Source organism: Peromyscus eremicus, chromosome 3, assembly GCF_949786415.1.
Source record: "Peromyscus eremicus chromosome 3, PerEre_H2_v1, whole genome shotgun sequence".
Taxonomy (NCBI): Eukaryota; Metazoa; Chordata; class Mammalia; order Rodentia; family Cricetidae; genus Peromyscus; species Peromyscus eremicus.
In genome coordinates, this window is record NC_081418.1 from 138,082,853 (window position 1) to 138,105,198 (window position 22,346).

At 52.6% G+C, this 22,346-nt stretch overlaps 1 protein-coding gene across 1 annotated transcript in view; it reads left to right on the top strand.

Moving 5' to 3' along the window:
* Positions 1-19,229, top strand: part of Tspan11 (tetraspanin 11) — a 39,307-nt gene extending 20,078 nt beyond the window's left edge. The window contains exons 3-7 of the mRNA XM_059256916.1: positions 6,538-6,612; positions 7,417-7,521; positions 9,807-9,965; positions 10,294-10,380; positions 16,543-19,229. Coding sequence (XP_059112899.1) covers positions 6,538-6,612; positions 7,417-7,521; positions 9,807-9,965; positions 10,294-10,380; positions 16,543-16,602 — 486 coding nt within the window. The 3' untranslated portion in view covers positions 16,603-19,229. The remainder of the gene's footprint in view (positions 1-6,537; positions 6,613-7,416; positions 7,522-9,806; positions 9,966-10,293; positions 10,381-16,542) is intronic.
* Positions 19,230-22,346: the final 3,117 nt, after the last annotated feature.

The window sequence follows — 22,346 nt, forward strand, 5'->3', positions numbered from 1 at the left end:
CAGGCTATCTGTTCCCTGGAGCCTAAGGTCTCCCCTCCCTTGTTCTTGGTAGAAATTTCTCCTCCGTATTTCCCCTTTCCCCATCATTAGTCCTGTCCTAGAATTCTCACCACTAGAGACCACACTGTGGCCCCATCATGGGCCCTGGCCACCGTTTTTGCCATGCCCTCATCATGTTCTACCCGTGCACAGGTGGTACATGCTACTCCATCTCCCCATTAGCCTATAAGAAAATGGGAAAGGCAGGCCATTCCAGGGGCTCATAGTATCAGTGATTAGTCAGGTCCTCATGCATGAGTCTATCAGCAATAGCATCCTCTGGGTTCGCTGGGCTATGTGGCCCCCATGGGGAACCTGCTCTTCTCCCTGCAGCCAGCTGTAGGCCCTGTGCCCATTCTGCATCCTGTTGTCACTCAGCCCATTGGGATGGAACCCTGGGAAGTCCCCAAATGAAACCTGGTAGACATCTGTCTTTGGCTTGTCTCACAGGAACTGTGTTTTGCTCCCATGCTGCCCCAACACATGCAAGGTGATCCTCTCTGGCCCCAGCGGTTAGCCTTGCACTCTGGATGACCTTTGTCACACTTCCTTCACGTGTTTCTGGAACACCTCCATCCTCCACAGGGCTTACCAGCCCCCTCCCTGCTGCGTCTCAGTCTCCCTACAAGCTGTCAGCCAGCTATCTTCATGCCAGCCCTGGTGCTGTCTATGCCCAGTCCCCCCAGCAGTCTGACTGTGAGAGCTAGCTACCTCCTGGCACAACCTCACGGCTCCAGGTGGGATGGCTGAGGCCCAGCATCCAGCAAGGCTAGGCTGTGGTCCGTTGGCCCAGTCTGTGAGTACTGGACTGGTTCCAGGAGGACTAGAGGTCACCTTTGACCTTCCAACAGTGACATCTTGTTAGAGGAATGACTTGATGCTCCCAAGTCCACATCCTCTCTCTTCTGCAAATAGCCAACTGCCTCCAGCTGGTGGGTAATTGTCAGAAAATAATTTGCCCCAAGGTCGCTTGCTGCTTAAACAGCTGGCTCTGACTTTTCCGGTTTGGCTTGGTCTGAAGTCCCTGACCCTCCCTCCCTCAGCTGCTATAATCTCCCCATACTCAGCTGCTGGGATTTTCTGTGGGGCCCTTCCCACTGCCACTTAACTTTGGCCATGTCTTGATTCTGCTCATTCTTCCAGACTATTCTGAAGATAGCCTGGCATCTCCACCTGTCCCAGCCCTCCTGGACCAGCACCTTAATGGCTACATAGTGTCCGAATGGCAAGCCTTGCAAACTGTTTTTGTTTTACTCTCCTGTGCAGAATGGTGAGGGGTGACAGGAAGAAGAGGGGAGCGCTTTGGCACAGCTTCCTTCTTTGTGGCAGAGTGCATACAACAGAAAGTCTGAAATGCCAATTTTATCAGGTTCTTAAAACTGACCACCAAGATGGCAAAATAGATGCTGAACTGCTTCCCTGTGTCATTTGTCCCTGCAAATCTGACCTAAAAATTACCTGGCACTCAGCTTGCCCCAGTGCCAGGTGAGTCCAGCTGAAGACTGTTTCTAATTAATTGCCCTAATGTCCCAGGGACACATATTTCTGTAGATTTCCTGCAGAGCCTCTCATTATAAAATATGCTGGTTTGTTTCAGAGAATACTGTGCAATCCCAGATTCCTTGCAGATCTGTCATTTTAGAAAGGATCCAACTTTGTTTCTAGTTAAAACTGTTCCATGAATGAGCTATCAAGGGGGCTCTGGGTAGATCGCTCCAAGAAATAAAGGCTTTGCTGTGTGAGCGTGGGGACCAGAGTTTGGGTCCCCAGGACCCAGGCAAATGCCACTCCTATGAAATCCCTATGGCAATACACCTCTCCCCAGGTCACCAAGAGCAAACAGAGGGACCCACTGCTTCAGAGAGTAGAGTTTCCCAGGGGTTAAATGGCTTTTCCTGGGAGATGCGAACACACGTCTAGTCACCCTACATAGGGTACCAACAACAGACTGAAGAAACGATTCCACTCAGCTTAGTGAACCAGTGAGTTGGTTGGCTCTCCTACAGGAGCATGGGTGACTAAAAAGCAGCTTTCTGACTGAAAAGCCCGCCCCAGCACAGAGGAGGCCGAATCCCTGGTGCTCCTTGGACAGCTTGAAGCCAGCTCCACCCAAAGGTCCCCCTCTCCAGCGGTTGTTTCCTGCTTATGTAACCTTGGGCAGAGGCCATGAATCTTGTAACTTCTTTGCGCCATGAGAAAATGCTTCAGTATAAAGGAGGTAGTTACACAACACTAGGGCATCACTCCAGCCTCCTGACCCTTGCTTAGGTCAAGCTGACTAGTTTCATGTGCAGATGTGTCCTTCCAGACAGGTAGAATCAAATCCCTCTAAGGCTTGTGTTTCTGGGTTCCATCTCTGATTTCTTGGCAAGTGAGTCGCTTTCTCCAGTCTTCCTCTGTGCATCCCAGAGTGCCTAGGGACACATATCCAAATCAAGGCTCAGCATCAGCCTGAGAACCTGAAGGGGAGTGTGTCTCAGGCTTTCCCAACCTCTGACTCACTGGCATGTCGGCTGGGTAGTTTTGTGGAGCGGGAACTGTCCCATGTCTCAAAGATGGTCAGCAGTATCCTGGTTCTGTCTTCTGGAAGTCCATAGCATCTTCTGTCCTGGCTGTGATAACAGAATAATGTCTCTAGAGTTTGCCAACTGACCCCGGAGCAAAACCTTTCCAGATTGAGTGAACCACTGAGTAACCTGAACTGAGGTAGCAGCTGTGTCGCCTTCCAGATAGAAAATTCAACTGTTTTCGCCAGCATGGGGCTGACCTTGCTGCCGGCCCCTGCTGTCTCGCACTCCTCCTGCAGCCCAGGGTTGTTTCCCTGAGCATATATCCAACCCTACCAGGACCATGGAAAGAGCCAGGGAACTTCAAGATGTGGTTCTGATCCCCAGAAGCTCACAGTTACTCTGGTGAGACGGGACAGATAGATGCAGCGGAAGCAATTGAGACAGCCATGAGTACAGCTGAGTCAAGTGAAGGCCCACCCACAGCAGAAGAGCAGCAGACCAGAAGCAGAGGGACCAGAAGCAACTGAGTCCAGAGAAGAGGACCAAGCAGGCAAAGCTGAGTCAGGCAGATGTTATGCAAGTGATGCTACGGATATCTTCAGGGGTTGGCACCATAGAGCCAGGGCTGAACTGGGGAATGAAGGACATGTAGGCACTGCCAGTGAGATTGGTGAGGGCAAAGCTTGAAGGCTAGACAGATGGCCTGGTGTGGGAACTGCGCAGGTTTGCAAGCAGAGCTTCTCTGACGCATACAGAGGGGCTGAGCATCTGCAAGAGCTGAGTGAAATGAGTGAGACATTTATTAGGGCTCATGGCCTCCTGTCACAAATCCAGCAGCCTTCTGGGACCAATGAGTCCCATGCTCAGAGCTTCAGGATCCTCTGAGACCTTCGCCTGCCTCCTGGGATTTGTCATGGGAAGCTGTGACTCAGGGCCTCCCCCGCCCAGGTGAGTCACACACCTGCAATCCTCTTGCAGTAAAAACTGTTGCCTGAACTGTCACCTGTGGCCACATCAGTTCCCTCGGAGCACCAGGTTCCATCGACCCTTAATTCACGGGACACCTGCTCATGCTAGAGTATCACTTCTTGCTCCATTGGGCATTCCACACACACTACAAATGTACCACTTCTGCAGAACAACCCAACGTTTCAAATGACCTGTGGGATCCTCTGAACAGTCCCAGTGGTAGCATGTGCTAGTTTCACCTGACATGGAGTCCAGAGATGCGACATGGTTTCATGTCTCTCTCCTCCCCCTTCCCCACCTGTTTTCAGGAGCTACAACAGCAGTGATTTCCCCAGGGAAGCAATATGAAATGGCCACCTCCTCAGGACTGGTGTCTGAGTGACTCACAGCTGACAGAAAAGCAGGTGGCAAGATATGGTCTCCTAGCTGCCAGAAGCCCAATCCCGCTGTTCAGGGACAGGCACTCCATCACCTCCTCCCTGATGTCTTAGGGTCATGCTGATACGCATTCAAGAGGCCTGGGTTGACCAGTAGTCCCTGCCTATAGGTCCCGTGTGGCAGGACAAAGGCTACCCTCAGAACTACATCTGGGTAAGAGGAGTGCAGGACAACTTCAATTCAACCAAAAGGGTAGACATATTAGAGAGGAGCCCTGGGGTCCTGAGGACTGTGAGGTGGTCGGACAGTCTCCTGAGTGGGTTACAGTGCAGCCACACTGTCTGATGGGCTAGGTAGTTCCAGGACTGTCCTCTACTGATCTAGGCTGTTCGTCCCTGATACTGTCTGATAAGTGCTGCTTACCTCAAGCCTACCCTTGGCTGTGCTCTGGGAGGAAGCAGGTCAGAGCTTTGGACAGTCCAGTCTTCTCCAACCAGTCAGGGTGGGCAGCGTAGGTGACGCCACCACCATTGCCACTGACAAGGAAACAAAAACCCAACCCTAAGGTCAGGACTACCATAGACTACCCCAAAGCCTGTATCCTACATATGAGGACCACAGCATCCCTTCTGCACAGCTCTTATTGAACCACACCACCTTTGTCTGAGGTGTTTGGTGCAATGGTGCCCATCCAGTCAGTCCCAGTGAGCACAAGAACCTGGGCTTGTCCCAGATGCCAGGCTTGTTACCAGCTTTCTCCATGTCTTCAGACTCATTCCTGAGAGCAGATGCAGGCATCACAGACCTCTTAGACACCTCAGCTTACTCTAGATCCCATTCACTGCTACCTTCCCAAACAGGTTAAAGAGTCCTAGGGATGAGGAATGTGCACTGGAAAACCTACACCCCTTGCCATATTCCTGGTCCTGAGCCTGACACCCAGAGTCTGGAAAGCCCTGTTTAGACAGAGAGACAGGGACAGAGCTCCAGACAAAGCCTATAGCAGATGGGATCACTGAATGTGTGCCCCTAGCCTGTACCCCTCACAGCACCCCACTCTGTCTTCCCTATATCCTCAGCCATGGAGTGATGAGGTGTGTGTGGCTTGAGAGAGGGACAGAGCTTGGATGTCAGGCTGTGTGTTCTTTTCTATGACAACATAGGAGAAAAAGGAAGGGTGATCAGGAACATCTTTTGTCCTCTCTTCCTCAGGGTCCATGGGTGACAGGCAGGCTAAACCCCCATCTACAGAGACTAGCAACTTTTCCTGGTCACCGATGGTGGCCTGTCACAGTGCTGAAAGAAGTGGATGCAATTATATTACTGAGAGCTGTCTATTAATTTAAAGGGCAGCTTTGCCCAGGTTTCCCCAGGAGTTAAAAAAAAATCCCACCCCCTTGTGTTTCCCAAGCACTATCCATGTAGTCTCCCTCATCTAGTGGTCCAGACTCAAGGTTAGGAAAGGTCTACAGGCTCTGTGTTGCTCTCCTGATGGCCCATGACAACTGCCTCCTCCTGCTCACACGCCTTTCCCTAGTTCATGAGCCTGGCATCTCAAATGGCACCCATAGGTGACCTCCCCAAGCCCTGACACCCCAATACACATTGGCTGCTGCCCTGTTGTGGCTAGAAGGGACTCCAGGGAGAGGAGAGATGTTCTTCTTAATGGTCCTCCTCTCTCTCACTTTCACTCTGTTCTCTCCACCCTCTCCTCTGTCCCTTGTCCCTTGGGTGCCTGTGGTCTGCTTTCCCTCCATGTCTCCATCCCTCTCCCAGACCACATGGGCCTGACCTGTTGACTCTGACAAGGCTCAGGAGTGCTGCTAGCAGTACACAGCAGGGTGAGAGCCAGGAAAGAAGTGCACAAACAGGTATCTGAAGCTCAGGACTGGCACCAGGGAGCCTGGGCGAGGCAGGCATAGCGAGGGCGCCAGAAGTCCGGGAGAAAGCTATGAAGAATGGGAAGCAGGTATCAGGGCTGGAAGATATCACTCAAATCACCATCCAGGGACTTCTGTCTTTGCCTTCTCCAGAGCCTTAGCTCCTGGGCCCAGCCTGCCTCTCCTTTCCAGCTTGCCATTGTCCAAATTCAAATGCCCTGCACTTCCTGGATTGGTGTGTTTCTCCTGCCTGGAATGTGGTTCTCCCATTCTCTGCCTGGCAAGTGCCTCTGTACCCCTCTCAGAGAGGTGCCTCAGGTGCCACCACCTCCACAGAGCCTGCTCTGACTCCCCACCACATCAGGTGCCTCTAGGGTTACCCCACAGAAACACTGACAATACAGCACTCTAGTAACTTCATATTGCCCCTACTCCCCCCACCACCCCGCCCCCTGCTCCCTCATGAGCCGGTAGTATCTTATCCACAGTGCCTGGCATTTGGCATCCAGTCAGTGTCCACTCAAGTCTGGATGGGCAGTTGGATTCTTGGGCCATCTGTGGACCAGTGAGCAGAGGGATGAGTGAGAAACTTGGTGGTGGCAGCCAGCAGGGGTTGTGATGTCCAGATGTAGGTAAAAAGAGGAGGGTGGGGGTGATAGGAGTCCTGGAAGGTATCTCTGCCACCTCCCGCTTCTTTGTAGAGACTTTTGTTACAGGGGAGCGCTGGTTCCCAGGGTGACCATTCCTCTCTTTGCTCCTAGTATTTCTGCCTGTTGCTGGTCATCTTCCTCGTGGAGCTGGTGGCAGGGGTCCTGGCGCATGTATACTACCAGAGGGTAAGTACCAGGTCCGGCTGCAGCTTTCTGTTGCTGCCCCGAGGGAGTCACAGCAAGATGCTGGGGTTCATGCTGCCCTAGTGGCCAAGGCAGATGTCTAGATAGGTAGTTCTGTTTCCTAGGATGACGCTCTTCTGCACTCCAGTTTCCTGTCCCAGATCCGGTAGATCTCCCTGCCTTTCTTGGTACTGCTGGGTTCCATGAGGGGACTTGGGTGAGAGTTTCTCAGGGAGGTAGTTCGTCCTTCTCCCCTCCAGGGATCCCGAAACAAGGAACCCACTTGCTAAGACAGCCACTGAGAAGGGATCAGAAAGTGTCAAATGGCAGACTGACCAGAAAAGACCAGAGCAGGCCCTGCCTTCCTGGCTGGGTGAGAGTCAGAATCAGAATCTCTCTCTTCCCACGCATACAGCTGCAGGTTCAGGATCTGAAGGCAAGAACAGGGTGACACTGGGCTGGAATAGACTGTATGCCCCATCAAGCAGGTCATTTGAAGCCAGTGTGCACACAGTTGCCCGGGGTCACAAGTGCCCACATACTGAACCTCATCTTGTAATCAAAGTTCAAATCCACAGCAAGTGGAAGGCAGCTCCCACGTGACGCAGCATGAGCTGTGTCAGCCTCAGCCCCCCTGTCAGCTCTGCCCTTCACACCTGCCTTCCTGTCAGCTCACAACACTGCCTTAGGTGTCCTGACGCCAGCTGGGGAGGATTCAGAGATGCCTGGGTCCTAGAGGAATAGAGGAAGGTTGTGGGGCGGGGCGACAGGGGGTCTGCTGACACTCCTTCATGCGCCCCTCCTCAGCTGAGTGATGAGCTGAAGCAGCACCTGAACAGCACCCTGACTGAACGCTATGGGCAGCCGAGGGCCGCAGAGATCACAGCCTCCATGGACCGGCTGCAGCAGGACGTAAGCCACACGGAGAGACGCAGGTTTACATCTTGCCTCTGTCTCTCCCCGTCTGTGTGACCCCAGGACAATTTACTTACCCTCTCTGAGCTCCTGCTGCACATCCCTAACCTAAGCCACGTAGTGGAGGGATGCAGCAGTGGTGATCACCTCTAGACATGTCCCCTGACACCATGGAGAGTACTCAGTGAACCCTGGCCTCCCCTATACTCCCTCCACTCTGTCCAAACCCCATCCCTGCTGCCTTCCAGTTTGGGTCTACCGAGACAGAAAGCTGCTCTCAGCTCCTCCTGTCTACGAACTAATTTCATCTTTCCTCTGAAAGATGGACACCAAAGCCCCATTGTTCTGTGTCAGGCCACCGTGGCTCGGAGCAAGAAAGAATTTTCTGGTTGTGAGCCATTGAACAGTACATGAGGGACAAGAAAAAGTCTTGTTTGCAAGAATACTCAGCAGATCCCAGAGAAAATGACCAGGGGCATGTGTATACACATAGGTACACAGGACATATGCAGTCATGCCCCACATGCTTAGCCCACGAGCTGGGATGGGGCAACCCACACTGTTGGTGACCTGTTGCAAGCAGCATGCACCTGCTGGATCCCACGTGTAAGGAGCTGTGTGAGACAACAGGTAGGGCAGGAGCCTTGCCTGGGGTGTCTCACTCATGGAACTGTGAACAAAAGGTGACACCAAGCAGTTTTTCCTGGACTAGAAAGTAGAGGGGTGGGGCTGGAGGCAGCCTGCAGGAGGGCAAGGCTTGCCTAAGTGCGAGGTGGGCAAACACAGGGACAGGTTCAAGTAAAGCCTGCCACTGACCTGCCTCCATGGCAACAATATGTGTAACACAGGCCTCCCCCAAGCTAGGGCAGTGAGTGTCCCAGCCAGCATCCAGGCAGGAAGGATTGAGCCTGAGACAGTGGTGAATCAGAGCCAGGGCCACATCTGGGCCACATGTATATAAATGACACACGTGCACATGGATCACCCCTCACACAGTGAGGGTGGTGACCGTTGCGCTTTGGTATCTGCTGGCTCTGCGCAGATGCTAAGTGCTCTCCAAGCACCCACTCCCTCCATCCTTACACATTCCCATCACAGAGGCTATTACCCCATTTTATAAGTGATGTAGCAGCTCAGGGGCACCAGTACACACACACACACACACACACACACACACACACACACACACACACACACACAGAGTGACACACAGTGCACAATTGCATGTGACTCTCAGCACAGTCCACCCCAGTGGTTGCTTTGTGTGTGCTGTCATGAGCGGTGGTCATGCTCTTCTCACACTTAACTCTGGGTGTGCTCGGGGTGTGATATTATGTAGTGTTCATGTTCTCTGTGCGCTAGCTGCTTTCTCGTGTGTGTGTGCGCTCCCAGCTTGCTGTTACATTGTGCATGCCCTGCAGGTGCTCTCTCATGCTGTGAGCATGTTTAGTGTGCACAGTTATGTGCAGGCTCTCTGTTCACACTTAGAGGTTTTTGCTGATCCCAGACAAACCACTTCCCCTTCCTCTTCTGCGCCCCTCTGGAGGACAAGAAATGGTAAGCGAAGAGCCAGGTCCTCGGCACCACTCCTGGCATGTAGGTGGCTACCATTAGAATCAAATGTCCCTGCACCCATACCCAGGAGACAGACTCAATGCATCTGTGTCACGTACCTGTGCAAGGTCTTAGGACCTCAGTGTCCTGACTTACAGAGGGGACAAGTGACCACCATTAGTTCTTTGAGTCACTCTGAATGTGGTAAAGTGCAGACCAGCTGGGTTGTACTTGGCATTCACACCAGCCTCTGTGGTCAGTGCTGACTGCCCTGTGTCCTGCCTGGCCTCTGGAACACACTCTATGCCCCTCTAGTCTTGGGGTTCTGGACTTCAAAACCCAAATGGGCATCCTGAAACCTCTGTCAAGTTAAGTCCTTGTCCCCAAGTCCTACTACTTCCTGGATGAGCAGGGAACATCTCCCTTGTGATTTCCCCCTGCCCTGGATCCTGGCTGTACACCCTAATGGCACCCAACTTCACAACTGTGAGAGCCCTACATCTGTCTACTCCCCAATCTCACAGATAATCCCTGCCCCTAGAATGCTTGGCACAAGGTAGCCAATGAGTGTCCTGCAGAGAAAGGTCCCAGAGAAACCCCATCCTTCTTCAAAGGGACAGGGAAATCAGAGGAAAGAGGGACTATAAAACCTGAATAGTGGCCCTGGAGCACAGGGGCGGGAGTGCCACACAGACCCCTCTCACCCCAGCTTCATCTCCTCCTCTCAGTTCAAATGCTGTGGCAGTAACAGCTCGGCCGACTGGCAGCACAGCACATACATCTTGTCTCGGGAAGCCCAGGGTCGCCTGGTGCCCGACAGCTGCTGCAAGACAGTGGTGCTGCGCTGTGGCCAGCGGGCCCACCCCTCCAACATCTACAAGGTAGAGGTAAGTGCTGAGGTCACCCAGGGGCTGGAGGAGGACCCCTGGCAAGTCCAGCTCAGCCGGCAGCGGTGGAAAAGTAAAACACAAGCTTTGGCCTGAGATCACAGAGCCGGGGGCACTCCAAGGTCTGACAGAGTACTAAGAACTAACAGGTCCTCCTGGAGGTCTCAGACACCGTGGCCGGGCCCCTGAGGCTCTCCAAATGGCCAGGAGGAATTTCAAGGCTGGCATCCCGCAGTCTCAGCGGCACACGAGATGACAGCTGCTCATCTCCCCTCTCCCCCTGCCTGTTGCTGGACTAAGGCCTGGGTAACCCACTTCCACTTTGCAGGGAGGCTGCATGGCCAAGCTGGAGCAGTTCCTGGCTGACCACCTGCTGCTCATGGGCGCAGTGGGCATCGGGGTGGCCTGTCTTCAGGTAAGTGGAGTAGGGGATGTCTCCCTTCAGCCGACGTCTCAGACACTGGTCTTGGGGAAAGTAGCTGATGCTTCGCCCATGCATGCCCGGCCCTGCCCCACCCTTGTCCCTCCCTTTCCCTTTCCAACCAAAGATGAACCACATTGTTGGTCTCATTCCCCAGAGAGCTTTGAACAACTTGACCTGAGTGTTGGATCAGGTATGTAGCCTGTGCCCTGTGTGCACAGCACAGCCTGCTGGGTTTGTAAACATCTGACTGGCTGCATGTGTCTGTGTGTACGTGATATGGAGTGTGTGCACATGTGTGTGATTAAGTTGCCTATGCACATATGCATGCATGTACCTGATGTCATTCCATGTGTATATACATGTATGCTTCCAGGAAGATGCGCCCATCTTCCTGAGGATGGGCAAAGCTGCACTCTACTCTCAATGCCTCTCCCTACACACCCCTCCTCTAGCCTCCATCCAAGAAGGGAGCATCAGTGCCATCATTTGCTCCAATCAAGGGAGGGAGGGAATCCTCAGAGGCTGAGCTGGTTCATCCCTCGTGTATACTCCTGCTTCCTTCCGATAGTGGGAGCTGTGTGGCCCCGCCCTTCTAAAAGGACCTAGGCATTCTGCTGCCCTGTTGTGCCCTTCTCACCCCCAAGAAGGGATGCTGAACAGTCAGACACTGGGGTCCCAGTCTGGCTCTGGCTCTACATGACCTTGACCCACTGCTTACCTTCCTTGTCCTTCAACTTCATCTGCAAAATGAGGCCCATTTCCTCTTCTCACATTGCCTACATAAGAGCCAGGGGTGAACAGAAGAGCACATGGCCCACACAGGGCGCCCGGTGCACACACATGCCTCTTAGGTAGGTGTGAGCTGCCTTTATCTGATTCTCTGTGGTCTCAGAGCATTTCCAGATGCTTCTTTCTAATGGATACTCACCCCAGACCCAAGCCAGGTGGACAAAGTACTCTCCACACTTCCCAGATCAGAGAACTGACACCCAAAGAGACTATACACAGGTCTCCCACCTAAACCAGCAGCCATAGCTCCTGGCTTTGGCCCTTGGCGTTCCCAAGTGCATTACCCCACACAGAGGCCTGTGGGCAGGAAATGCATAGAAGGCTGATGTCACCTGGCTGGAGGAGACTCCCAGTGTAGGGCTGTCTCCAGACCATGTTCCACTCCCCTCCCAGGGGGACTGGAGGTCGCCAGCTACAGCCTCTCATGCTGGGAGGACAGTCACCAGCCTCTCAGGGGAGAGCCTTCTTGATTCTGCCACTGATGAGCTGGACCACATGACCTAGGGCCAATTATTTCATCTCTGAGCCTCAGTGGTTCATAAAATGAAACCACCTCTGCCTCCTGTGGTGGTTGGTCACATGTACAAATCGTGGGCCTCGTTGCCAAGCAGATTCAGGTACCCCATAAAAGATGCGTATAGCTTTTATTTCTACACAGGTCCATCATCTCTCCAAAATTCCCCAGTGACTCCTTGGTCTCCTTGATGCTAGACTAGGGAACCCAGGGGCACTACAGAGCCCTTCTTTGCATTTCCCTTGTAGTGAACCCAGAGGAGTTGCTGCTGGGACCAGGCAGGGGTTACCCATCACTCCAGCTTCTGGCTCATTGAGGTTTCCTGAGACCCATCACACAGATTTTTAGAGGACTGCACTAGAAGGACACTGACCAGGCCTGGTCCACCTCTGTCCACTTCTTCCTGGCCTCTGTCTGCAGAAATTGTAGCCAAAGACAATGAACCGGAGCACCAGGCACAGGATTGCAAATGCTTAGAGCCCAAAGTCAGAGCAGATCAGTGCTGCTATGTAAGTCGAATGTCCAGGGGCCAGGTCACTGGGCAGGCAATGTACCTGCAGACCATGACACCACTCCATACTATGACTCTGCATCTCACCCCTTGCCTAGGTTTCTCCCTTGTGGGTCACTGAGCTGAGGCTGATGATGGCCAAGCCTCGGTTAGAGTGCCCTCTACTGGCCAAATATGGACATTAACTACCCAGTCCTCCAGGCAGCCTTGAGAAAGGGCCCAAATCAGCCCTTCCCCAGAAGAGTAGTGTTCCTCCAGAGCAGACACCAGCCACACACACACACACACACACACACACACACACACACACACACACACACACACTCACACAAGCACCAAGGTCAGGATATCATCCTAAGACAGTGTCCCTTGGTGTCCTTATCAGTAGGACAGAGAGGCTGGACAAATAAAGCAGCAGCCAATGGGCATTGGCACAGAGGAGACTGGTCTGTTAGGCTCAGAAGGCAGAGCTGTTGGCATTGAAACAGGAGGGAGGCCAAGTATAAGGGCCACCACCCACTTCTCTCATGTCCCTGAGGTACACATATAGTTTCCAAACAGCTTGGAATCTGCTGCTCTATCCCATCCATAGCAACTTACGCTTCTATGGCCCAGACATTCTGGTAAGGTTCCTATCTCACTGACCAGCCACCTTAGACAGATGGTCTGTGAACTCTGGAAACTAGGCAAGAAGTGCCGGGCTATTCACTCTAATCTCAGCCAGGTGTCTGGTGGCCTGTCCATCACTGCCTTACGGACATGTCAACCAAGATGTACATGCTCGGGGGAAATCACGACACTTGCACCATGACATGCATGCTTAGGAGAAATTATCGCCTTGGCCACATGTAGGATCCCTTGACAAATTTTGAACCCATCCAAGGCTCAGGGCTATGCTCCAGTATGTGTACATACAATGGCCAAGGCATCCGCCAGACCTCGGTATGTCTTCAAATTTCCTCAGATTTTAGGGACTCCAGCGGAGACAATTGGAGCTAAAGATAAGTTATGGGGGGCTTAGGACCTGCGAGAAGAAAGTCACATGGGGACTTGTCCCTGGGAGTCTAGCAGCAAGGTGGGAACTGTGGGTAGAATTTACAAAGAGGCCCATCAGAAGCCTCTGAATGCAGATAAAATGGCCCAGCTGTGACCTTCACAGAGCACTGTCTCTGTGATTGCAAGCTGGAGCAGAAGTTGAGCGCAGGAATGCTAAAGGGAGGAGCCCCTCCACTCAGAGAGGTTGTCCTCTGGGCTCACACTTGCTCCTCTCACTAGCATTCCCAGGCTTGCCATGGCCTCAGTGTGTGGCTCCATACACCAAGGGTCCTGTCAGGCCATCAAACCTGTGCCCACTCAGGGCGGAGGGCTGTGGGCACCCCCATCTTATTCATATACGCTGACTATGACTAACTAGTGCGAGAGATGGAAAGTCTCGCTGAGGATCACACAGCCACTGTGGCAGCGCCAACCAGGCCTCCTACTCCGGGTGCTCTTTCTTCTCCACCAGCTTCCTCCCTTGTGGGTGGCTTTCCACTCCGGCGTAATCTTAGAAAGTAATTTATAGAATATTCTATCTGGGAAACTTAAAAAAGGTTATAGTAGCTCAGGGATCTTTTCTGGCTGTCCTCACACACAGAGGAGGCACCTCCCGCCCAGAGGACACTCTGCATCGGCTTTGTAGCAGGCATGCTCTGTCCATGGAGGGCAGGTGTGGAGGCTTTCAGCTCTGTGGGGGAGGGGCGGACAAGTACACAGGACGTTGCCCTGCAGTCAAGCAGCATTCACTCGTGTGCTGGATTCACAGGAGAAAAATGAAAGCTGCCTTGGCCATCCCTGAGGCCAGGGAGCATTCCTGGAGGCGATGGGTACTAAGTTCTGAGGGGGGTTGACAAGAAATAGCAGGAAGTGTCTACAGAGTGAGTGGGGAGTCGGGAGCAGCCAGCATGTGAAAGGCCTGAGTGCCTCACATGGTCAGTCATTTCAGTCCTGGAGGCCCTGCTATCCTCTCTCAGATGTGAGAAGTTCTAACTTGGGAAGAATCTTATCTACTAGGACAGGTTTAGAGAGGGACGTTACCACCCCAAGGTCACACAGCCTATAGGTGCTTAGATGAAACAGAACCTACCTTGACAGCCCCCAAGTAGAACGTTGATGTGTTTTAGAGCCTAGAAAACAGGTGAGTCTGGGACGGAAAGGTCACGTGGGCCACACCCCTTCTTTTGTGCTGTCTGAAGACCACCAGTGCTGGCTGAGAAGCCTCTTAAGAAACCAAGAGCATCACAGCCTCCCTGTTAAAAATGCCCATATGTAGCCAAGTGCTGTCCCGAGCAGCTCCCCAAGGGAGCCCAGTGCCCTGTGCAAGTGGAGTTGGTGGCAGGAGCCAAACCCAGGAGACAGGCTACCCTTGGCTATGCTGCATTCTCTCTCTTGTTTCTTGTCCCGTGCTGGCTGCTCGGACCTCCCATGCTGGCTTCTCTGTGACCTCTGCCAAAAGGGAGAAACTGGAACTCACTTGGTATATCATGGGCTGCTATCCTTTACCCTCTGGATACTTCAGGGTGGATGTGTATACACCCGTGTGTGTGTGTGTGTGTGTGTGTGTGCACATGGTACAATTCAGGGTGAGGAACATGTGCATGTATGCATGCATGTGTGCACACACTAATGAGTGTATCATCCCGTAGAGTTCAGGCTAAAGTATGTAAGCATATGCATGTATGTGTGCATGGACATGTTTTAATGACAGTGCTTACCCCATGCACTTGCTACGATTGTTAAAGGCACCCATCTCAAATAAATAATGCATGTCAGGGAGTTTGACTCCTGCAAGACCATCTAGAGTAGCTGCATATGGAGGAGAGGTGAATACAGCCTACAACACAGTTAGACCAGTCCAAGAGGTTCCTCCTGCCTGCCCCTTTGTGTGCATCAAAAAGAACCCGATAACCCATGGGAAAAGCATCCAACCATGAGATAGAGAGACAGGAGCATGCCACAAACCCTGGGTGCATGTCTGTGGACTGCTGCGATAACCCATGGGAAAAGCATCCAACCATGAGATGAGACAGGAGCATGCCACAATCCCTGGGTGCATGTCTGTGGATTGCTGTGACCATGCCTGCCTAAAGCCAGTGGAGTTGAGATAACCTCTTAAGCCGCCTCTGGGCTTCTGAGTCTGAGCCCCTGAGGTGGATTAGCAGGGCTCTTAGCAAGAGGCTAAAGCCGAAAGCAGCACATGTAGCCTTGGCTGCTGTTCACCCTGTTGGGCCTAGAGCAGGGGAGTGGCCAGGAAGGTAAAGAGATAAACCTGTCCATGGTGACCAGAAGATACCCTGAGAAGACAGGCAGCTGCCTCAGGCTGTGCTCATCTTCACGGGTCTTGTCCTACTCTGGCTGGAGCTCCATCAGCACCCAGGCCTGCCCAGCCACGGCCAGATCTGTAGAATAAGCCAGGGAAAGACAGCATTCACCTAGAAGCACTCAACTTCATCCCCTGTGCCATGTGACAGTTGTGGGACCGCTACACAGGGCTCCTGTCCTGCACACAGAGTGGAGACGAAGCCACTACACCATCACCATCAGGACCAGGATGACAGCAATGGGGCACCTGTTCTGACACAACCCCATCTCCTTGTCCCCAAGGCATCCCTAGATGGGAAGGAGGAGAGGGGAAGGGATAGCTTCAGGGGTGGGAGAGCAAAGAGCGTGGGGTGGAGAATACAGTTCCTCTGTAGTTTGGGCATGGAAACTATATACTGGGTGGGTAGGATCCTCTGTGTCTTTGTTCAGGCCGTGGTTCCAGTAGGGGTACCAGAAGACAGGATGCCAGAGTCTCCACAATGAGCTGATAGGAACACTGAGCGATCCACCCAGAATTGTGGCAGGCTTTGGTTTGGTTCTGGAACCCTGGGGCAGCAGGAAGCAGGAAGCAGAGATGCTTCAGACAGCTCTGGTGTGAGCGGCAATGTCGTCACAGAAGAGTCAGATAAGCAGAGCTGTATACAGAGAACCTCTAGGCCCATAGGCCAACAGCCCAGACTGGGTGAGTACTGGGAAGGATGGCAGCCACTGGACCCCAACCAGACCCACAGAACTGAAGTGTGTTGTGTAACTAGGCTGTAGCACAGTCATACTCTTTGAGGAGCACTTCTCAGAGCTTCCCCCTACCACATCAGCATCTCCCGGGATCCTTCGAGAAACACAGGCCCTTCCAGGTAGGCAGGGTCCGAAGGGGTGTAGACATCCAGCCCTCTCCAGTGTGAGCAACTGCCTCCCGCATTCAGCCAGCAGCCTACAGGCTTCTCATGTCTCCTTGCTCTCTGTTCTTTCCATCTGGCAGATCTGCGGGATGGTTCTCACCTGCTGCTTCCACCGAAGGCTCCAGCAACACTTTTACTAAAGGAGGCCCCTGGAGCCTGCTGACTACCCCGCACAAGGGCCCTCGTCCCCACGTCCTGAACCAGGCCTGCAGAGTCAGCAGCTGGGTCATGAACTGCCCCCACCCTCTGCAGAACCCACCAAGTGCCTGTGATTGTGGCTCCTGCACGTCCCTCCTGGGCAGGGTCCTCGGCTCACTCCTCCATTTATTTAGCACTCATTCACTGCCAGGATCCTTGGCAAGGGATGGTCCTGGCAAGAGGCACCCAGAGTCCTTTGCCAGGCATGAAACACTGGACTACAGGAGAGCCAGAGCTCAGCTTCCTCTGTACCATCTCATTGCCTGAGTCTGGGATAGAAGGCTGGCAGATGGGTCCTTCCAAGACTCCTGTAGGACTTGGTGTGTGATTCCCACTGGCACAGGATCCCACCCAGCTCTCCACTTTGGGCAGACTGGGTTAGCTCACCCTCTCCCAAAACCTAGCTGGTTTCCGGATCTTTCCATACAGTAGCTGGCCATGCCCTTCCTGTAGGGCCTAGGACAGAAGTGGTCTAAGATGGGGCAGCTTAAGGCCAGGCTGCTGGAGCCACCAGGACAGGGCACTAAGGAGACAGGTTGGTAACAGCAGGGTGTGTGGCACCTTAGAGAGAGTCACTTGATGATCACGAGCCCCAGCCCCCAGGGATATGTCCTGTTCCCAGTCTTGACTCCCAGGATGCCAGGTTTAAAATGTTAGTGAATGTAAAACTCTTGCCCTGTGGACCACACCTCGGGCTGGTAAGTCAGAGCTGCCGAGGAGAGGAAGCTGTGAGGAGGGAGTTACTCTGCCTGCACCCCATTTCCTGGTTCCTTCCTGCCCACTGTGCTCTCTGCGTCCCTCTCCACTGTCCCGGACTAGACACCGTTCCTTCCTTTGCCTCTCTCTTTAGTCACTGAGTGAAATAGAGACTATTCAGGAAGAACTCCCCGGGCGTTAAAGGAGACAGAAGAAAATCCTAGAAAAAAAGTAAAGGTTGGGAGCAGGTATCAACTCGGAGACAACCATAGGGGATCCCTTCTACAGTGATTATTGCTTCGGGCAGCTTTGCAACACCAGGACTCCAATCCAGCTGCTGCTCCACGTGGGTCCTGCTCATCTCTCCACAATAACAAACCTCAGCTCCCCCATGAACCAGTGGCATCTTGTTGACCAAAAGCGCTCACAGCTCGCCTTATACCTGACCCAGTTCTTACTGCAGAGCATCCAGATCCTGCTGAGCTGGGTCGGTTGTTGAGGAGAGATGAGCTCCCAGTCGTACATGGGTAGACTAAGGGCCACTGGTTACTGTCACCAGCATTGCTTTGAAATTCCATTCGCGGGGCAGCAGGTAGTTGCATCCACAGAGGGAACATCAGACTCTCATCGGGCCAGCCTCCTCCACTCTGGGTTTCTCCAGGGACTAGGTGAAGCCCAGGCTCGCTTATGTCATCTGCCTGAAGGGCCCTGGGTTGTCTGTGCAAGCTCAGTAAAAACAAGACACTCCCAACAATTCCAGACGACATCATGGCCAAGAGACAATCTTAGCTGCCCTCTGTCCTCCCAGATTCTTGCAGATATTCAAAGACTAGCTTTGATCTCCAAGCTTATAGACTCCATAGACTCATATAGAGAGAGGATTGGGGACAAAAAAGGTGTGGGACCCAAACCGTGTTCCTCCTGAAGAGGCGCTGAAGGAAGTGATAGTGTACAAAGGGACACTGTGGCCTCAGGCATCCGCTTTGGTAGACTCCCTTAATCCTTGGGGAAATGAGGACAGAGGTGATAAGTAGGTACCATTTCTACAGCCTTGATGCAGAGGTAGTCCAGGAGAGCATGGCTCATTGGCCTCAGTCCGAGCTGCAGAGTGAGTGGACAGCCCCAGATGTGATTCCCTTGATCACAACAGCCTTGGCGACAAGATGGGGTTAGAGGACATGAAACACACAGTAGGCCAGGTTTGGTCCAACAGCTGCAAAGGCTGGAGCCAAGGATGGAATCTGTAGTGAGGTGTGTCCAGTGCTCAGGATATTTCTTCCTATTTAGCCCTAGGGACAGGTCCCTATTCAGAGGGTGTCACTCTGAGTTCCTTAGAGAGAGGGAAGGACATACCTATAGAGTGTCATCCTCAGTTCTGGGTCAGCACAGACATACTGGGGTCCCACACCAGGCTCTGAAGTTAGCATGGCTGAAGCCAGCATATCCTCACCCTGAGCATGAGTCACCTTTCCCTAAGCTCAAAGTGGCTACCTCAAAAACACAGCATGCCCCCAAATGCCCCAGGTGGCCAGTGTTTGGGGAACAAGGGTGAACCTTAGCCTATGATAAGAAGATGGGGTGTCTACGTACATTTGTCCCTTTCCCTCCTAGTGGTGTACCCCCACAGCACCTCTGACATTGCTTCGGGGATGTTCACTAAGGACCCGTATGCCTCCTTCAATGTTATCCACAGCGACACCAATGGGATGTGCTCTAGTCCCCATTCTGCAGATGAAGAAACTAAGGCTTGGTCAAGTTGAACATCAGTGGTGATGGCTGTTGCCATGGCACCAGCCAGGTGGACTCAAAGAAAGCAGGACTACAAGCCCCTCTCCCCCCAGCACCAGCCGTCAGGTTGGCATTCAAGAACAGAGTGTCCGCCGGGCGGTGGTGGCGCACGCCTTTAATCCCAGCACTCGGGAGGCAGAGCCAGGCGGATCTCTGTGAGTTCGAGGCCAGCCTGGTCTCCAAAGCGAGTTCCAGGAAAGGCGCAAAGCTACACAGAGAAACCCTGTCTCGAAAAACCAAAAAAAAAAAAAAAAAGAAGAACAGAGTGTCCAAGGTGGTATGGCCGAATAGTGGCAGCCTTAACTCTCCCAGGTTGGATAAAACCATCCAGCATGTCCAACGCCAGCAGCTTCTTGCATTCCCAGTTGAAGCAGACACCTATCTTATTTTGGAAGCTAAGGAGGCCACAGCTCCTAGAAATGGTCCAGGCTACACTCGGGGGAGGGGGCATCTCAGTCATTATAGTGAGAGCAGGGACTATCTTTAGTGCTCCGCCTCCGTATGGATGGGAACCACACTGTGTGAAGATCATTGGCTGGGTTGTGAAATGTCTCTCCCTGCCCCATAAGGAGGTCAGGAGAGAACCCCAGATTATATCCACTCTTAGAGCCACCCCAGGTATGGGGGTGCCCTGGCTGGTGATGCTGAGCCTCCCCTTCAGGCAAGGACCTCTCTGTCTTCTTGCCCCCTCCCGCTCTGCTATATTAAACATTCGTTATTTCTAGGCTCTGGAGTGGACACAGGGTGACTTCTGTCTTGAGTTCTCTCACCCTTCGCATGGCCACAGAGGTTCATATTCAAAAGGTACAGGCTGTAGGGAGGATGTGCAGCAGGTCAGTGTGATGAGCCACTTTGAGCTCAGAATCTGCCACTCCGGACAGCTTCCAAGGTTTTAAAGTCAAGGGGATGAATGGATCAGTTAGAACCCTTCCAGCTTTGAAAGTGCCCTCTGCCTATTGGCTCTGCTGGGCTGGGGCAAAGAGGCAAGAGAAGGGAGGGCGGCTGAAGTTGTTCAGAAGAAAAGCAGCCATCTTTGTGACTGCCAAGTGGCACGTATGCCCTCCATGGCTGGAGAGACGTGTCTTACACTTGCTCTCCCCTCAGCACCTCCAAGGGAGCCTTCAGAACAGGATGCTACCTCCCCATAGTTGCTCTAAGGAAGGCCAGATCCAATAGTTGGGCATTCCTACTAAGTTCCCAGGTGGTGGCAATGCCACTGACTGGCAACCACACTAAACCACAGTGTGGACCCCACGAGGCCACTGCTACCTTTCTTCAGATGTCCGAACCCTCAAAGGTCAAAAGTCACTTCAGGTCATTTGGCATGAGTCACACGTGGAGCTGCTTGAGACTGTTCCCACTGTGTCCACAGAGAGGGTGAAGTGAAGCCAGACACTCAGTGGTTTACAACCAGGCATACACATGCCTATTGGCAGAGCATACCTGGCACTCCTGCCCCTACTGAGACTGACTTTGGCCAATGGGCCAGATGCCTGGGTCTTCTTCGTGGAAGGGGGCCCCTTATACTCCCAGATACCACCTTCTTCTGTGTGTCTTTAGGTGACCCTGCTGCATCCTGGTCACTCCAGCATGTCTAGCTTGACATCAAGCCTCCCTCACCCTTCCCCTCCTGCTTACATACCTGTGAAGCCTGCTTCTACTCTACGCCAGTACTGACAGAAATTCCAGGGAGCCCATTGTTAGGAGTCCAGACGGGCTCCTGGATCTAGCAGGCCCATGGATGTGAGACGTCTGATATTCTGCAAAGACAGAAGTTGCCTTAAACCTGCTTACAGTGAAACTTCAGATGTGAGGTGCACCTCTCCGCTGACCTCAACGTAGCTCACTGCCTTGTGCTAGCGGACTCAATAATAAAGGACTTATACCCAAGAGTGCCTTCTGCTTATCTGGTGTTGCGGGGAGGCCTCGGGTCCTCTGTTCACCAAATGCGAACACTGACGCTTCTGTGTTGGTCATGGCTTCCCTACAGTGCTGACCACAGCCACCAGAAGCCTGCTGCCCCCTCATTCACCATCTCACAATTTATTTGTCTGGAAGGATCTCCTCTGCTCGTGAGTGTCATTAATTTGACACTTTGGGCCGCTAACAAGGGCTGAGCTGAAACCAGTGTGAAAGTTGTGCTCACAGCTTCCTGTTTTCAGTCCGTGAGTATGCTCGTATTTTCCTGCCACCTGCCGCCTTCATGAGCTGGCACTGAATCCGCCTCCTCCTGTGGCAGTACTTCAGAGGCTGAGACAGGAGGATTACTGAAAGTTTGAGGCCAGGCTTGGATACTTAGTGAGTTCCAAGCCACCCCGAGCTAGTGTAGCAGTCTGTTTAAAATAATAATAATAATAATAATAATAATAATAATAATAATAATAATAATAATAATTCAGGATATGTGAGATGACTCTGCACGTAAAAGTTCTTAGTGCATACACCTGACAACCTGAGTTGGATCCCTAGAACCCACTGTGAAAGGAGAGAACCTAGTCCCCAAGTCTGCCTCCAGATTTCCACATATGCACCATGGACCACAGGTTCCCTCTCTCTCTCTCTCTCTCTCTCTCTCTCTCTCTCTCTCTCTCTCTCTCTCACACACACACACACACACACACACACACACACACACACACACGGCGGGGGGGGGGCAGTGAAACGGGCCAGGTGTGATGGAGCACACCTTTAATCCCAGCACCCAGGAGGTAGAGGCAAGTGTTTGTGTCCAGACTGGTCTACACAGTGAACTCCAGGCAAGCCAGGGATATATATATATATATATATATATATATATGTATATATATATATGTGTATATATATATATATATATATAGTAAGACCCTGCCTCCAAAAATAAAAGAAACAAAATTTAAAAAGTTACTAAAAACAAAACAGGAGCTGGTGAGAGATCTCAGTGGGTAGAGGCACATACTGCCAAGCCTGATGACCTTAGTTCAGTGCCAGGAATTCATACGGTAGACGGTGAGAACTGTCTTTTTTTTTTTTAATTCTGCTCTCTCATAGTACATCCCGACTGCAGCTTCCTCTCCCTCTACTCCTCCTAGTTCGCCCCACCTCTCCTCTCCCCCAGATCCATTCCCCCACCCCAGAAAAGAGCAGCCCTCTCAGGGACATCAACCAAACATGGCATAAGATACAATAACACAAATCCTCGCATCAAGGCTGGATGAGGCAATCC